At 41.7% G+C, this 18540-nt stretch overlaps 1 protein-coding gene across 1 annotated transcript in view; it reads left to right on the forward strand.

Annotated features, from left to right (window-relative positions):
• LOC144688508 (myelin transcription factor 1-like) overlaps nt 1–18082 on the forward strand; it is a 79564-nt gene extending 61482 nt beyond the window's left edge. The window contains exons 20-23 of the mRNA XM_078555166.1: nt 6503–6594; nt 7681–7784; nt 9732–9875; nt 16584–18082. Coding sequence (XP_078411292.1) covers nt 6503–6594; nt 7681–7784; nt 9732–9875; nt 16584–16727 — 484 coding nt within the window. The 3' untranslated portion in view covers nt 16728–18082. The remainder of the gene's footprint in view (nt 1–6502; nt 6595–7680; nt 7785–9731; nt 9876–16583) is intronic.
• The last annotated feature ends 458 nt before the right edge of the window (nt 18083–18540 follow it).

Below are 18540 nucleotides of genomic sequence, written 5' to 3' on the forward strand. Positions count from 1 at the left end.
CTCATCCCAGGGTCAGATATGACACCTAGTTTGCAAACTGTCTGGTTCAACCTAAGACAGTTGCCAGGGAGAGGGATGGAGTCAGTGGCTAGGAGGGATGAAAACAGATTTTGTAGCGAGAACCGAAAGCAATGGGCTTCAGTCTTTGCAGTATTTAGTTGGAGATTATTTCTATTCATCCAGTACTGGATATTGGAGAAGCAACCTGACAATATAAAAATAGTAGAAGTATCAAGGGAGGTGGTGGTGAGGTAGACCTGGGTGTCATCAGTTTACATGTGGAAACTTACGCTGTTTTTGGATGATATCGGCAAGGGGCAGCATGCAGATGAAAAAGTAGGAAGGGGACCGAGGATAGATCCTTGCAGAACACCAGAGGTTTCATGCAGGAAAAGTAGAGAATTCAATAAATAAGATTAGGTAGACATGGCATGGATGGTCGTGTGCAGTGACTGCAACATGTGGGAATCTGTGGACCTATTGCAGTCCCGGACAACAATATCTGAGGTAGATGTTTGCAGCTTGGGCAGCTTCGGCTCAGAGTTGCTGAGCTGGATTCTGGATTTCAGACATTAGGGAACATCAGGGAGGGGGATGCTCCCTGGACACTTTGTTCCAGGAGGCAGTCACACCACTTAGAACTTTAGAGTTGGTCAGTGAGGGACAGGAGGTGTGACTGCGAGTCAGGCAGGTATGCGGACCCAGCAGGTAGCCTTAGCCCGTGACTTTGACTAACAGGTAAGGGGTGCTTAACTGCCTGTGTGGATGAGGAGAAGGCCTGCAAGGTGGATGAGCAAACTGACCATGGCACTGTAGTAAAGGATGCCATTCAAGCGGGGAGAAAGCAAAAAATAACAGGATAGTGATAGGGGACAGTATAGTCAAGGGGATAGACAATGTTCTCTGCAGCTGTGACCGGAAGCTCTGACAGTTGTGTTGTCTGCCCGGTGACAGGGTAAAGGGTATCTCCTCGCAGCTGGAGATAAACTTTGATTGAGTGGGGGAGGATCCAGTGGTCTACGTAGGTACCAATGACATAGGCTAAACTGGGAATGATGTTCTGCTGAGAGAGTTTCAGCAGCCCAGCCAAAAGTCCATTGTCTTTCAGGGGGACCGGACGATCCTGCCCATAGATAAAATAAGATAGTGGCACAAATAGATATGAGTTTCGATCCAATCACCATTAGGGCCATGAGCCTGGATTATGCACTGAGGGCAGACTCTCCGTATCCCAGTGTAAATTTGGGGAATGAGCTCCCCTCTGTGTAGCCAGCTCATCCCACTTTAATTTTTTGGGCGATGACCAATTAATTAGTATGTGGCAGGAGCACATTTCCAGGAGGAAGTCCTACCTCATAGAGCTGCCAGCCTCCCTGCCGGTGCTGCAGGTTGACCAGGAAGTTCAGCAATGGACCCAGTTATTCAGGCATGTCCAGGATCTCACTGGGGCCAGGGGACATGTTGGACAGGGACTGGACATGGCAAGGCAAAACTCTGGGGAGCGACACCAGTTAGCAGCAGGGGCCCAGCAAGAGGCACCCTCCTTCTAGCTTGCCCGCAGCCCACAGGTTTGCATATTCACCACCAGCCTCTTCCGCTGCCCATTAAATCAAGAGTGGTGGTGGGATGATTAATTGCCCATTTAAGGGCCTCAGTTGGGTCATGGGTAGGTGACCCACCTGGCCCCTTCACTGCCAGTCTTAAAATTATGGAGAGGGCAGGGTTGGATGGGCCAGCAGTGGACATGCCGCCGGTGGTACGGCGCCCAAATTTACAGGTTCACCCACCTACTTTCCTGCCTGCAGGTGGCTTGTAAACTTCAGCCCCATTACATGGGGCAGAGTCTTGCCCTGGCCGGGCAGGCTCGGAAGCCGACCGCTGCCTGCGATCGAGGCCGGAAGAAATTTCATGCTGGCGGGCCAATTAAGATCAACCATGAGGTTGGACAGGCAGCAAAAAATTTAACTTAATTGATCCTTTAACGGCCTTAACAGGTCTTTTAATTGTCGGAGGGCGCGCTGCCGATTTCCACGCGCACCCGCCAACAAACTGACTGCTCGTTGACATTCGGACACTCACCCGACATCAACGTGCGTCACTTCACGCTTGAGCGGGTCGAGCGCGCACCTGCCTGCCGAGGCGAAAATTCTGCCCATGGTGACCAAGATTGGGAAACAAATATTCCAGGGTACACAATATTTTGAAAATACAGACAGAATGGCAAAGGAGGAAGGATATCTCTGTTGGTAAAGGATGACATAAGAATGTTAGTGAGGAAGGATCTTGGCTCAGAAGATCGTGAGGTAGCATTAGAATGTGTGGAAATTAGGAATAGCAAGAGTCAGGAGCTACTGGTGGGAGTAGTTCATAGGCCTCCTAACAGTAGGTATACAGCTGGACAGAATACTACGCAAGAAATGATTGGAGAGTGTAACAAAGGCAATATAAAAATTGTGGGGGGCTTTAATCTTCATGCAGACTAGATCAATCAAGTTGGCAAGGGTGATCTAGAAGATGAGTTTGTAGAATATATTTGTGACAATTTCATGGAGCAATTCATCATGGAACCAACTAGGAATAAAGCTATTTTAGATCTAGTATTATATAATGAGGCACGGTGAATTCGTAATCTTATAGTAAAAGATCCGCTGGGAACTAGTGACCACGATACAATTGAATTCCATGTTAAGTTTGAAAACAACATAATCCAATCACAAACAAGAACCATATTTCTAGTTTTGTAAGTTACGTTTCTAGAACATTGCATTCTTAATCCTCTAATGAGGCAAACTGCATTTGTGCATGTTCTGTGGAAAACTGTTTTGAAAATGTTTTATAATGCATGTTTCCAATTCTTTCCCGCCTTCAGTAAGTGTACATTATGTGCAGTGGAACCAAACCATAAAAGCTCAAATAGCTTGTCAATAAAATCGATTTGCTAAATATTTTCTAAAAAAAAACAAACAAGAACCTAGTAAACAGACTATGACATGGCCGTAATTAAACCGTGGGAAACACTTAAGGAAACAATTCAAAATATTCAACAAAATTACATTTCATTGAAAAACAAAACATCAGTGAGAAAGCTCCATCTGTGGCTCACTCAAAAAATTAAGGATGGTATTACATTAAAAGAAGAGGCTTATAGGATTGTAAAGAATGCTAGTAAGTCTAAGGATAGAGAGTGTTTTAGAAACCAGCAAAGAGCCACTAAAAAGTTGATAAAATGGGAAAAAAATAGAATATGAAACAAACTAGCCAGGAATATAAAAACAGCTTGTAAGAGCTTTATAAATATATAAAAAGGAAGAGAGTAGCTAAAGTAAAGATTGGTTCCTTAGAAGCAGAGATAGAGGAAATTATTGTGGGGAATGAGGAAATGGTAGAGGTATTGGACAAATATTATGTGTCTGTTTTCACAGTAAAAGACACACGTTAAATACCAGAAATAGAGGGTAACTAGGTGCTAAAAAGAGTGAGGAAATTAATATCAGCAGAGAAGAAGTATTAGAGAAGTTAAGGGACTAAAATCCACCAAATCCCCAGGACTTGAGTGCCTCCATTCTAGGGTTCTAAAAGTGGTAGCTGCAGAAAAAGTGGTTGTTCTGGTTATGATTTTCCAAAATTCCCTAGATTCTGGAACAGTGCCAGCAGATTGTATGAAATGATGGAGAGAGAAAACAAGGAACTACAGACCAGTTTGCCTGACATAAGTCATCGGGAATGTGCTGAAATCTATTATTAAGGATGTTTTAACAATGCACTTAGAAAATCATAGTATGATCAGACAAAGTCAATATGGGGCTATATTTTACACGCCCCCACTGGGCACATTTCGGGTGGGGGGGGCACGTAAAATAGGGTGGTTGCCCATCCTACCACCTTCCCACCCACTCCTGAGCTCACCTCCATAATACAGGGTGGGGTGAGCAGGCACCAACCATATTCAGATAAATAATCAAGGATCAATTAAGCTTGTTACCAAGCCAGTTGACCCTGATAATATGTTGCCCACGCCAGAAAACATTTGGCATGGGCAGCCGGGTGGTAGCGGACAGCCCAATTTTTTTTTAACAAAGTTCTTCAAAGAGCGGGAAGGAAAGGGAGGTTTGATCTTCAGGGGTTACCCTTTGCCAATCAGGGCCGATCCCCCCTAAAATCGAATGCCCCCAACCCTTCCTTCCTAATTGTTTGCAGCCTTAAAACCAACCCCCTGCTCGCCTCCCTGGTCTGTCCAAAAGCTACCTGCCCAAAACCCCGGACCTACCTGCTTCGCGGATCCATGGGCCTTCTTCCTTCTTGTCATGCAATCCCGGCAGCGGCCACTGACGTGCTCTTGGAGCTGCCGGGACTAATGGAGCTGCTGGCAAATCCAATTGGCCAGCTGCTTCAGAGGGTGGGAAATAGAGGGCACAAGTCCCACTGCCATTTTGGCTGCCATGCTCCACGCCAACTTTGCTTCGGGGGGGGAGGTGTGAGCCGGCCACAGTTTTACAAAAGGGAAATCGTGTTTGACTAATTTATTAGAGTTTTTTGAGGATGTAACAAGTTGGGTAGATAAAGGGAACCAAAAGATGTACTGCACCTGGATTTCCAAAAGGCATTCAACAAGGTGCCACACAGAAGGCAAGACCAACAGCTCATGGAGTTGGGGGTAATATATTAGCATGGATAGAGCATTGGTTAATGGAGAGGAAGCAAAGAGTGGACATAAACGGGGCACCTTCAAGGTGGCAGGCTGTTACTAGTAGAGATCCAAAGGTGCTGGGCCTCAGCTATTCATAATCTATATTAATGATTTAGACAAAGAGACAGAGAGTACTAGTATCTCAGCTTGCTAACAGTCCAAAGCTAGGTGGAAATGTGAGTTGTGAGGAGGACACAAAGAGGCTGCAAAGAGTTATAGACGGTTTAAGTGAGTGGGAAACAGATGCAGATGGAGTATAATGTGGAGAAGTGTGAAGTTATTCACTTTGGTCATAAGAATAGAAAAGCAGAATATTTTTTAAAAGGCATGAAACTTGTAAATGTTGATGTTCAGAGAGAAAGTGAGCATGCAGGTACAGCAAGCAAATTGCATGTTGGCCTTTACAGTAAGGGGATTGGCGTACAGGAATAAAGAAGTCTTGATACAATTGCACAGGGCTTTGGTGAGACCACACCTGGAGTGCTTTGTACAGTTTTCATCTCCATATTTAAGGAAGGAGACACTTGCATTGAAGGCAGAACAGTGAAGGTTCAATAGACTGGTCACTGACATGAGAGTTTTCCTATGCTGAGAGGGTGAGTGAATTGGGTGTATATTCTCTGGAGTTTATTAGAACGAGAAGTGATCTCATTGAAATGTACACATTTGTGAGGCGCTTGACAGAGTAGATACTGAGAGGATGTTTCCACTGGCTGGGGAATTTAGAACAAGGGGGCATAGTCTCAGAATAAGGGGCCGACCCTTTAAGACTGAAATGAGAAGAAATTTCTTCACTCAAAGGGTTGTGAATCTTTGGAATTCTCCCTCAAGATGGTTGTGGATACTCCATCATTGACTATGTTTAAGATGGGGATAGATTTTTGGTCTCTCAGGAAATCAAGGGATATGGGGAGCGGGCAGCGGAGTTGAAGCCCAAGATCCGTCATGATCGTGCTGAATGACGGAGCAGGCTCAATGGGCCATTTATCTACTCCTGCTCCGATCTCTTGTGTTCTTGAGAGAATTTAGAGCCACGGGTGATTCTCTGACTACAGTTGGATAGGTAAAAATGGAACCGGGCATGTGCATTCCCACCAAGCTGGGTAACGGGCTTTGGAGAAGGATGATGTAGACAACAGTGTCACAGGCAGACAAGTTGAGAAGGACAAGGATGGACAGGTTACCGGTGTCATGGTCAGATAGGATCTCATTTTTGGCTTTGATAAGGGCCACTTCAGTAACACAGCAGGTAAAAAAACCTCTGATCTGGGAAAGTTGGTCATAGATTTGGGAGGCATAGCACATTCAAAGAGTGACGGTTTGCAAGGATGGAGGGGTAAAGGGGTGTTTCTTGAGGAGGGAGTAATGACAGCAGATGTATTGTAACCAAAATGTAATGGAATATAGCTGAGACCTGTATAGCTTTGAATCGGTCCAGAATTTACTAAAAGAACAGTTGCAAAGTATTTGGAACAAGCAAATAACACAAATCTCAGAAGCCAGAATTAATCTGAGTGCCAAATCAGATCAGTCATCAGGTTAACCTGTTTAGCCTGTATAAAGTTAGTGCAGACAGGCTGTAGCATAAAAATGTTAAGCACTCATATGCAGATTTCGCTGACCAGCATGTCTGACCTATTTTCTCATTTTGTTCAAGCATTTAAAAGTTTAACAGGTGCTGACAACATTATAATGTTTTAATTCCAGTTTTGATAAATGTCCATCCCTAAATGTGCATACAAAATCCTTACCCTACTTTCAAATTTACTTTCTTGACTCGTTCACTCTTGTAACTACTTTTTCTTTTTTTTTAAGTCTTTCTGGCTGTCCAAGGGCTACTTTGGCCATGAAGAAAGCAAAATTCTCAGGGGAGGATCTACTAACTACCAAATTTAGAGCTAGTGATGGTAAGAATTAAAATAAATTAAAAATCAATGCAATCTTCCATGTGCTGTTAAACAATGTAAGTACAATTTGCAAGGTCACTGGTGATTTGCATAGAAAACAAATGGAATCACAAGACTAATACCCCAAATATTGGTAACAATTACATATATAAAAAAAACAGAATATGATTTACCAGGTTGCTGTAAATGAGTGGCCTTGTATTATAAATGAATTTGAACGTTGTCTACAATTCGACTATAGGAAATAACATTTATCTATCTGAATTCAAGTAATTAAGTTCATTTTATCCTGAGGTACTAAGTAATAATAAGAACTGCATTGTGGGACAAAGCAAGCAATGGAGTGTTATTGATTGCCTTAATGGGAAGAAAATTGCTGGGAAGTACTTCCTGTTTGCAGACGAGAATTATACTCTCAGCAGTTATTTTTTAAATCGTCAATGTTATGATCAATCTGGAGAGCCTTAAACCAGGACCTCCTCCTGCACTCAACCCTGGCAGTGATAGCCATTGCAAGAAATAATCTCATAGTGGCTCCATTGCATTCCCCAATAGGTAAGACCAGATCAGCCTAAGAGTTGCTCCAAAGCTGACCAAACCCAGATACAGGCGAGTAAATTTGTCTTCCCAAAATTTGGGATGACTTCACAGTGTCATCCAGTTCCAGGGCAGCCCATGGTCAACTTGCCAGAAATGGAGCTGCATTACAATACTTTCTATAATTGACATCACTGGAGAAGCTGAGGCGGAAGGGAGGGAAGGAGATGCTACTCAGTAGTCCCTTTGGTGGCACCAAATAAGTGTATTTTTTAAATATCTGGTATGATATAAAAGGAGGGTTTTGAAACAGAAGCACTTGTCTATCATTTTACCTCTTCTAATGACTGCATTTCCTATCTAGGGGCTAGAAATGAATGTTGGCAATAACACCAGGCAGGCACATAATGCATTCTTATCAGTTGTTTTCAAAATAAAGAATTAATGTCTCCACTAAGAGAGTAGATAATGGAGTGTCACACAAACAGCCTTTTCCAGATTTTGTATATAAACAATGACTACTTTCTTAAATATATTTTTTGCTCACAGCAATTGAGAATGATGAAGAAATTAAACAACTTGACAAAGAGATCAGTGAACTAAATGAATCCAACACAGAGATGGAATCCAATATGGTGAAATTGCAGTCACAGGTACTATTATAGGAGGGTGTTTATTCAGTGAGAGTCTTATTTTAATACAGATATTTTTTTGTCCAGTGTTGTTGCAACAAAAATATACAAATAAATTGCTAACATCAAAACATACTAATTTTAGTCAAACTGGACAAGTAATTTAAGCAAAATAATGTGTATGCTGCAAATTTGAAATAATGAGCAATACAGTTAACGTTTCAGGTTGATGATCTTTCATCAAAAAACCAATTCTTTCATCTTTTAGCCTGTGAAATAGATAAGGAAATAAAGCATAAAACAGTTGAGAAATATGTCATTTAGTTTAGGCATCTTTTACACATTATTGGGGTGAACTGGCACCAGCACTGTTTTTGCCAGAGAAATATTGGAAGGCACCTCACCTGTTTAAAATGTTTTTGACTTGGAAATCTTGATGATATTCTTATGTGACCTTTCCTGCTCCTGTGCAATATATGTAACTTCTTGTAGAGTAAAGCGCTCTCTGGCCCAGCCTCAGAAGAGCACCCTCTACTTCAACAGTGTGATTTTTTTTTGTGTTTCCCACACTAGCCTTGCTTGGGCCTGTCTCGGTGACATTACCAATTCATGCCAATTTTGTTCTAAAACCATATCCTAGGAACTGATTTGAGACTGCCCAAACTCGTGTCACATTAGACCATAACAGGCGCCAAACAGAGGAGACTTTTATCTTAATAGTCTCGGCTGGATTTAAAACAATGAATGGGCTGGCAAGAAAGTCGGCAGATGGACCCGTACTTTAGGACACTGTGCCATTGGCAGTGTACTCACAGCCAGCCCCATTGCGATTTTACGAGCAGCAGGGGAGGTATCGGGTGGGTTGCCTGCCTGTGGAACAATTGAGGCCCTTAAGTGGACAATTGATGCCAAATTAAAGGTCTCATCCTGCCACCACTCTGATTATACACCCACAGCTATTTCAGGTTTAAACCATCGGGCTGCTGACCATTAAGGGTGGGGGTGTGCATCTTACTGGGCTCCAGGTGCCAATCAGAGGCCCCTCCACAGTCTTGCCTGCCCATGTCCATCCTCCCCACCCTCGCCCTGTCCAATATCCACCCCACCCTCCCTCGCCAGGGCCTGTCAGCCTGGCCCCAGTAAGATCTCGATGTACTTGAATGTCTGGGTCCATCAATGTTTGCCACCTCCTTGGTCTATCTGCACTACTGGCACTGGCCACCACTCTTGCTGGCGCTGACCTCTGGCTGGCAGCTGAATGAGGCAGGACTTCCTCCTGGAGACAGCCGGAAGTCCCGCTTCTTATTAATTAAAGGACCGTCACCCAAAACATTAAAGCAGGGCAAGCCAGCTAAGCTGAGGCCAGCTCACCCCCATCATTTACACTGAGGTGCAGGGAGCCCATCCTCAGTCTATAATCCAGCCCAATGTCCCAGAAATGAAAAGCTCGCTAATTATCTACTTGACTTAGGGATTGGTCTCCTAGGTATGCCCTCATGGTAAACTGCAATATCCCATTTGTATTTTTCAATTATAAATTTCTTTATGTAGTTACTCTCCCATTATATAGTCTCTTTCTGTCGTAAAAGGTGATTGAAAATAATTTATTTAGGTTTCACTGTGTGGAATAACACATTCCCATGATGTAGAGCTTTCAGGATCTGACACGCTATTGATGTCCCTCTGTTCTGGCGTCAGTGTATGAAGGAATTCTTATTTTTGTGAGGCAAGTTATTCACCATGTACACTTCAACGGCCACATCATAGTTGATAGTAAGAGCAGTATTTGTTGTTTTCACATGGTCTTTAACATGTTTAATTTTCATTGGTCTGAAATAATGCCAGGAGGAACTGAAATAGTTATGGGTGTATAATTAAATGCATGAATTAACCAAATTAGAATCAGAGTTAAAGGTGTCTTATGTTCGCTGAACCAGTGTGCTAAAATTCAGCACTAATGCTTTTCAGATTTCCAATATGGAAAAGAACTTGAAAACCATCGAGGATGAAAACAAAGTGATTGAAGAGCAAAATGAAGCCTTATTCAAAGAGCTAGCTGGGTTGAGTCAGGCGCTGATACGTAGCCTTGCTGACATAAAACTGCCTCAAATGGTAAGCAAACTTGTTCTGCATTATATTCTCTTACTATCTGTTTCTGTTGAGGTGTTTCATAGCTGACTGTTGTTCTGATGATATTGCAGATAATTTTACACATTTGTGCTGCTGATGCAGTGTTTCGCCTGCTGTGAGCACATATTGGGAATTTTAACATAGAAATGAGTATGCCTACCAGATTTCCTGTCAATAAAATTATTCATAGGATGTAAAATTCATGAAATTTATCCTGCATTTTCCTTCTTCAAGCTTCCAATAATAAGAGTCAAAGTCCTGTGCCATAATGTTGCAAAGGAAATGTTTATCTATTGATGAAAAGAGTCATTGGATAAGCATCAACATTTGAATCTGATTTATTGTATTTATGACTTACGATTCCACAATACAACTAACATTCCTTGGAGTTCAGCATCATTTTCAATCATTTTCCTCATCTTGTGGGTTTAGCCATGAGTCAAAATTGCAAACAAGATAAAATAATTGTCTGCTAGGCTGATCTCACAACTATTGCAGGCACTTTGCATTTTCAATACCATGATTGTTTAGTTCCATTTCTCCTTTTACTTATTTTGCAATTTGCTTGTGTGCCACTAACTCTGAAACATACTTGCTGCACGTGCATTGCAGCCAAGGCCTCAGCGGTGCAAGCTGAGTCACATTTCCCCATTAATGGGCAGTAAAGTGTTCAGTGTACTTGCATGGCTGCTATGATATTCTGGCTAGCGATTACAGAGTAGGTAACATCATGTTGATTTATCCTGACATCACGCAAACATAATGGAAGCAGTTTCTGACACAATGGGCAGAATTTTCCATGCCCGCTGGCGTCAGACATGTTTGGCGGCGTGAGCGGACAATATGGCGAGAAGGCCAAAAATCGGTTCACGACATCGTGAAACTAGTTTGCAGTCGTCCGCTCTGCCCGTCAATAGCAGGCCTCCTTTCCCATCGTCAGACGTCGGGAAGCTTATTGTGATACATCTGCATCTCATTATAAGCCCTGCTCGCCAGAATCATCCCCCCCACGCTGAATCACCCAGGAATCACGCCGACATGTTTCACAACTGTACATAAGCAACGTGCACCTAGTGAGTTGCACTTCGCTTGAGACATCGAGGTTTGTTTGCCTACCTTGTTTCAGGCAACACTCGCAGTCATCAGCACCAAGCTTCACAGACAGCACCGCGTCACTTTTAGGGAAGTCATTGGCAGTTTTCTACCCACCAGACCAACCATAAGGCGGGGGTGGCTTTTTAATGGCTGCAGGGCTAGGGCTTGCTTCGGGAAGGGGGAGAAGTGGCCTCAGGCAAGCAAAGAGACTGCAGAGCGAGGGCTGTACAGAGGAAGGGAGTATCCAGGGTGTGTGTGGGGGCACAAGTTGATCCGTGCAAGTGGCCTCAAGATGGTGAGGGCTGGGGAGGCAGTCTCCAGAGGAGATGAGGCCAGATGATGATGTGAGGGCGTGTGTGAGAGAGTGAGTGGTGTTGTCGCTTGAGCTGGCAGTGACTGAGGTGCCAGTGAATGTCTGATGGACTTGAGTGTGTGAGTTTAGAGTGATGAGATGGTTAGCTTACCCTGGCTGCACAGATAAGATCATTCATCCTGTATCTTGCATTGGATGGCCAACCTCTTCTATGCAACATTGGCACTGATCACCACTGCCATCACCTACCAAGCCGGAGTGGTAATGTTGCTGTCCCTCCTGCGGCCAGAGCTGGGGTAGAGAGTTCACGGCGGGCCTCCACGGAGTCCAAAGGGTGCTCGAGGGATGCGTCACTAAACTTGGGGGCTGCAGTCTTCTTGCCTTTCGAGGCCATGTCTTCTTTGCAGCGGTCCTGGGCTGGAAGGCTGGCTGGGCTGAGAGGTGTGCACATGGCCGCACTTTAAATGTGGCGCCCGACATGATGAAGCAGCAAGGTGACAGCCTGGCGGGCAAATTGGAGCCCGCCACCATCTAAACGATGTGTTTCCCGGGAATGTATGATTAATGAGGCAGGATTGGAACGATACGTCGTGAAAAGCAACCATTGCAGCCGGTGCGTAAGACGCCCTTTTTCCTGCTCACTATTGCACTTTGTGCAAATCTGGGACAGTTCTGCCTAACGTCTTGCCAGTGAAGCAGGGCCTTCTCAGCCCCAGTAAGACTGACAGCAACCAAGAAGACTCAGTGAACATTGGCCTATATTTTATTTATTCATAGGAATGTGGACTTTGCTGGCAAGTCCATTCCTCAATGCCCTTGAGAAGATGCTGGTGTCCTACCCTCTTGCACTGCTGCAGTCTATGTGGTGTAGATACACCCAAGGTGCTGTTAAACATCGAGTTCCAGGATTTCGGCCCAGCAAAGATAAAGGAACAGAAATAAATCACAATAGTGTGTGACTTGGAGGGGAACTTGCTGGTGGTGGTATTTCCACGTCCCTGCTGCCCTTGTCCTCCTAGGTGGTAAAGGTCGCAAGTTTGGAAGTTGATGTCAAAGCAGCCTTGCTGATTTGCTGCAGTGCATTTTGTAGATGGTACACAATGCTGTACCTATGTGTCAGTGGTGGAGGGAGTAAACTTTTAAGGTGGTGATTGGGGTGCCAATCAAGTGGGCTGCTTTGTCTTAGATGGTGTCAAGCTTCTTGAGTGCTGTTGGAGCTACATTCATGCAGGCAAGTGGGGAGTATTCCATCACATTCCAGGCTTGTGCCTTGTGGATGGTGAACAGGCTTTGGGAGTCAGGAAGTAAGTTACTTGCTGCAGAATTCCCAGCCTGTGACCTGACCTTGTACCCAAAGTATTTGGGTGGCTGGTCCAGTTAATTTTAGGAACATAGGGACATAGGAACAGGAGTAGGTCATTCGGACCCTCAGGCCTGCTCCGTCATTTAACTAGATCATGGATGATCTTCTACCTCAATGCCATCTTTCTACACTATTCCCGTATCCCTTGATATCATTGGTATCTAGAAATCTATCAACCTCTGCTTTGAACATACACAATGACTGAACCCCCATAGCCCTCAGGGGTAGAGAATTCCAAAGATTCACCACCCTCTAACTGAAGAAGTTCCCCCTTATTCCGGTCCTAAATGGCTTCTTATTCTGAGACTGTCTTTTTCTTTAAATATTGTGAATCTCACTACCAAACTACACTAGTTGTTCCACTTACTTATTTCTACTGCTTCAAATAACTCACCTATTAAAGAATTACCATTAAACATTGCTTTTAACAGATAATAAATAACTCATGCTTTGTTTGAATTATTTCTACTACTTTATCCAATGAAGGGTATGAGAAACGATGTTCCTCCACAACTAAAACATTCAGAGATTGATTTAATAAATGTGAAGGTATGATTTACTCTTTGGCATTGGATGGTCCTGGGAGTCTTACAGCACTGCACAAAGGTTAAATAAACAATCTTAATAATGTGCAAGCATTTGAAGTTGCTGATATCAACAGACCTTGATGTTCAAATTGAAGATTTATCCATCAAATGAGAATGCAGTGCCAAAATAGCCTTTACTAAACTCCCAGACCCACAACATTGAAACAGGACAGATCAGTAAATAGGACAGAGTTACCTAGGCAGACCAAATTGCCAGGGTTTAAGAATCACATGACCCTAAGCCCACAAGTTGACCCACTCCCCCCACCTCCGACCTCAAAACTAGTAAATGGTACAAATGGATCCTGAACAAAAAACTAAGTCAAACTTTGTTTTTCATCAGGAGCTAACATTCACATTAAATTGCTTAGAACGGTGATCAACTCTAACTATTGCTTATACGGCAAGCTTTGGATGGCAGGACAAAATACTTTCATGCCACATGTAAGCAAAATTTATAACAGCTGAGAAAATCTTCAATTAAGTTTTCGATTTAATTTCTCTAAAAGGGACATTTATTCTAGACTGATATATCAGTGTAAGGAGTACTGCATTGGCAAAGGTTTTTGCCTTTCAGAGATGATGCTAAAATGTTTCCTGGTCTGCCTGTTCCATTGGAAGCACAAGATCAAAAGACATTATTCAAGGAGCAGCCAGGAGTTCTGTGTGCTGGCCAATTTACATCCCTCAACCAACATCACCAAATCAGACTATGGTCATTTAAATTGTCTGTTTGAAGGATCATGCTGTTTGCAAAACCACTACCACATTTAGTGACATTTCAGAAGCACTTCATTGGCTCTGAAGTACTTTGGGGAATCCTGAGGACATGAACAGAGCTATATGAATGCAAATTATTTTCTTTCATTATGTAACCATTCCTACTGATTAAACAAAGACAAGACACCGCATTGAGTCAAGCATGAAAAATTTCTGTAAATGCTGAAGAACAATTTCTTCCCCCGTGACAAGCTTTCTCCTTTATGCACATTTCTTCCCTTCCCACTCATTTCCCCAACTGCCTCACACCATCGTAGTCAATAATCATGAACCATAATCTCTTATCCTTTTCCCAGGCTTCTGTATTTAGAACGAGTACAACATCGTGAGGAAGGCAAAGTGAAAGTGTAGGCTGAACAAAGCTAGACAATTTATGCTGTTAGTAAGCTAAATCTAACTGAATAACTTACATACTCTGGGCATCCCGAAACCTTGTACGGCAGTGAACTTTTAAGCCCACTTCTCTTGCTTCCAACTTCCTGCTACTGTTTCCTTGGTGTGCCTCAGTTCCCACACCAGCAGAAATCAGGGATTACAAAAGCAGTGCTATCCAAGCCCCTTGTGCACCCTAACTAGAATGTCACTAGCAAAATCATTTTTAAAAAGCGCCCAGGATCCAGGTGAGAAGCCCGTGTTTATCTTCTGCAGTAAATCTACTGGATGTTGTGCTGTATTTATATTAAAGAACTGTTAGCCCAGAATGATAACTGGTATGAATTAAAGAAATCCACTATTGGTGGAAGCAAGGCTGCCCTGAATTCCAGCACCAGAATTCTGGCTACCGTTCGTGTATTACGCTGGGCGGGCCTTAATTGGCCTGCCCGCGTAAAATGGCGGTGCGGAGCCGATCGCAGGCGGCTGGCAACTCCGCGACCACTCCCGCCAAGCCCGCCCAAAGCGGGAAAAATTCAGGCCTTAAAGATGTTACACTCAGGTTATCCTGGGTGCGGTAGCTGCCTTGCCTTCTTATGTGGGATGTGAGATATGTCTTTATTAAAATAATGATGTAAACTACTCCAAGAAGAGAGTAATTAGCTATTTCACTTGCTGGAAAAAAATAAATCAGTTTATGTTATGTCAAGCAAGAGATAGATGTTAGTTTATTAGGGTAGGACAATGATGCAAGCTAATTAATGTAGTTACGATTGAATTTTTAATGTAATTTTCTTTGCAGTTCTACAATTTTCATGTGAAAGTTCAGATAATAAAGCTTGATTACATAGGCCCTGTTGAAACTAGCAGAGTAAATGTGGCAGTAAGTGGATTATAAGCATGCATCATGAAAGTAAATCCTATTTCACATTACGAGAGCTAGCTAGTGGCCCTTCCAGCAGAACTTATCACTTCCGACAAAGACTGCCGTTTGGATTGTTGGCTTGGGTTACATGCATTTTATAGGAGTGAATTTTAATTTCCAGAGTGAAGATTACTGTGAATTAATAACTAGTGTTTTGCAATCAAGACATCTACATTTTTTTACTGTAGACTGTGTATTTGTGAAACAGGCAATGCGTTGGAGTTGGTGTGTACTGTACCAGTGAGAATCTGAAGCCCACTCATAGTCTGCAACAGTTACATTCTGCAAGGTTGCTTGTAATTATAGCAATGTTATTTAATACATTCATGGTAGAATTGGTTAAAAAAAAAATCATTTTCAATGGTATATCCTTTGAAATTCTATAAATACAGTGGAAATGGTCCTAACCAAACCGTATTTTAAATAGCCTTCTGAATTTAAAAGGTGCTTACGAATATTTCAAACTTTTAAAATAATTTAAGTATCAATATCGGTTTTTCTTGACCATATATTTAAGGTAGACATCCTTACCTTGTCATATTCTTGTTTATTACTACATAGGGATCTGATTTATATATTGTGTTAAAAATGTGTCATTTTTAGCCATACTTACAAGTGTTCAGCCGGTCAGACCCAGTACCACTAGGATCAGACCACCTCTTCACCTGTGCTATCAATCATCTCCCCAAACCTTCTTCTCCCAGTTCCTGCTCATTGCTCTTATTCACAACATTGGATTTTTCAGTGCATTATAGGCACAATATAAGAGCATATTGTCATTTAACACTTAGTTTTCAAGTATTACCACACATCTAAATTTTGTTGCATCATTCACCCAGTTAGTGATGGGCAATAAATGCTGGCCTAACCAGTGATACCCACATTCTGTAAATGAATAAAAAACACAAGTTTAGAAAATTCCAACACTTCCGTTTACATAGTGCTCTTAAAACAGGGAAAGATCCCAAGATGGTTTACAGAGGGTATCGCCATACTACTGTGCCTATTCGGAGAGCTGACCAAAGGTTTGAGTTAGAATTTACGAAGGATGGAACCTAGTAAATAGGGTAATGAACTATTGCGGTAGAAAGAGTAAATAAGAGGTTACGTGATGGTGGGAAAACCGTAAGAAATTTCACACTTTGTAACAATCACTCTGAAAACCTCCAGTTGTATAAAGTTCAAAATGTCGCTTTTTTCAGAACTGTAAGAATGTCATTCATGGTTTGACAATTCTTTTTCCTTTATTGTCCAGCAGGAACCAATCAGCGAACAGAATTTTGACACCTATGTTAATACCCTCACAGATATGTATACCAATATGGAATGCTACCAGAACCCAGAAAACAAAGCACTACTGGAGAGCATCAAACAAGCTGTAAAGGGCATTCAGGTCTAAAAAAAAACATTGTATATGAACTGATCACCTATCCTGTAAATACAGTAAATTTGTGATTGATATTGATTTAGAAATATTTATAGCAATTACGAACATAGAAATTGCACTTGTTTAGAGCAAGTAGTCCGTAATCTTATTGTGTAAATTTTAAAATAACGTTTAAAATGAATCTGGAAAGCAAATATGTAAACTATTCTGAATTCTGTATGTTGACTCTACCTATTTATTTAACGTTCGTCTATTTATTTAGCTTTGTTTTTAATCCAGAGGAAACTGAATTTTTAAAAAATAACACAAGCTTCTGGAGTTCATGACGGCTGTAATAGTCCTTATGCTGCTCCAGTACAAGCTTTTATGAATTTAATTAACACAAGTCAAGTTATTTTTGTATTGTATTATTTATTACTTAATTAATGTGATTTATTCCCTTTTTATGTGGAGTGAGAATATTTTATAACTGACATGTTTTGATAATTTTTTCAGAAAATGTTTTGATTTTGTTAATATTTTTTCATATTCATGAAAATATTTTTCAGACATTTACCACAGCTAAAGCAAAATTATGTATTAACTACTATTTATTTGATATTTAAGCAAATTAATTTAAAGAGTCCTTACTGTAATACTTAAGAGCCATTTTTTGTGATTGATGTATATTTATTTTGTAAGTCAATGTGTCTGTTATGTGACATTGAGTTTGGAATCAGCATAGTCTGCGAACTTAAATGTATTGTAGAGTGACGCATTTAGAAGCCTTCCTCATTGAATAATTTGAACAGTTTCAAATAGGGATGTAATGATCAGAAATTTTCATATGGGACGTTTACAGCCTTTTTGCAGCAGCAGCAGGTATACAGAGTTATACTGGGGCTCTATTGCATTAATTCTCCACTGGCCAAAATAAAACACTTAAAAATAGTCAATGGAGTAAACCACTCATCATTTATAGGGCAGAAGTATAAAAAGAAAGAGCAATTTCAGACTTCTGTACAATGTACCGGAGTCCAACTGTAGTTTTACACATTCCAGGTACTAAACTGTGTTTGAATTTGTTGAAGTCTCAGGTCATTAAAACTTGAGATCAGGGCATTAGTGGCGCCTTTGCCTCACTGAAAGATATGTAATTTATAAGTGATGTTTGTAAATCAGATAAGAAAGCTGAACTTTGTTGCAGTGCTGAGTATTGTAATTATTTACGGAAATAAGCACTGTTCAGACACTGTTTTAGTGCAATTTTTGTTGTGATTGTGCATCCAAATGTATGTATCTATGTTAAAAGACAAAATTACTGTTTACTTGTTTAAATACGTACATCTTGTTGTTCCACCTACATAATGAAATAAAACAAAGCTGATAAAAAAGAATTATCTTGTGGAGCTTAATTTTTACAGTTGAGAATTGTGCTTCAAATACATTCTCAAGTACAGCATTGTTTTATGGTTTTAAATTAGGAGTTCTTGAGGAGCAGTGGGTAGTGTTCCTGTCTCTGAGCCATAAGCTCTGGGTTTAAGTCCCACTCCAGGACTTGATGGCCAAAGTTCATATCCTGGCCGAACAGACTGAGTATCAGCTTGTAAATCCTTCCAACATACGCCAATGGCAGGCAGCAGAAATTCAGCCATGTGGTGGAAAGAAATTTGAGTCTCTACCATCACTATCCATAGCTCCAGGTTACAACATGCATGTAAAAGTGCATGCTGCCACAGCAACTCAGACTCCTTAGAGGACTGGTTTTTAAAGGAATAGACAAACTACTGTAATAAGTACATCCTGAGATCAATTAAAGGCTGATTGTTAAAGAAGAATAATGTTT

This window comes from Cetorhinus maximus, chromosome 13 (assembly GCF_964194155.1).
Source record: "Cetorhinus maximus chromosome 13, sCetMax3.hap1.1, whole genome shotgun sequence".
Lineage (NCBI taxonomy): Eukaryota > Metazoa > Chordata > Chondrichthyes > Lamniformes > Cetorhinidae > Cetorhinus > Cetorhinus maximus.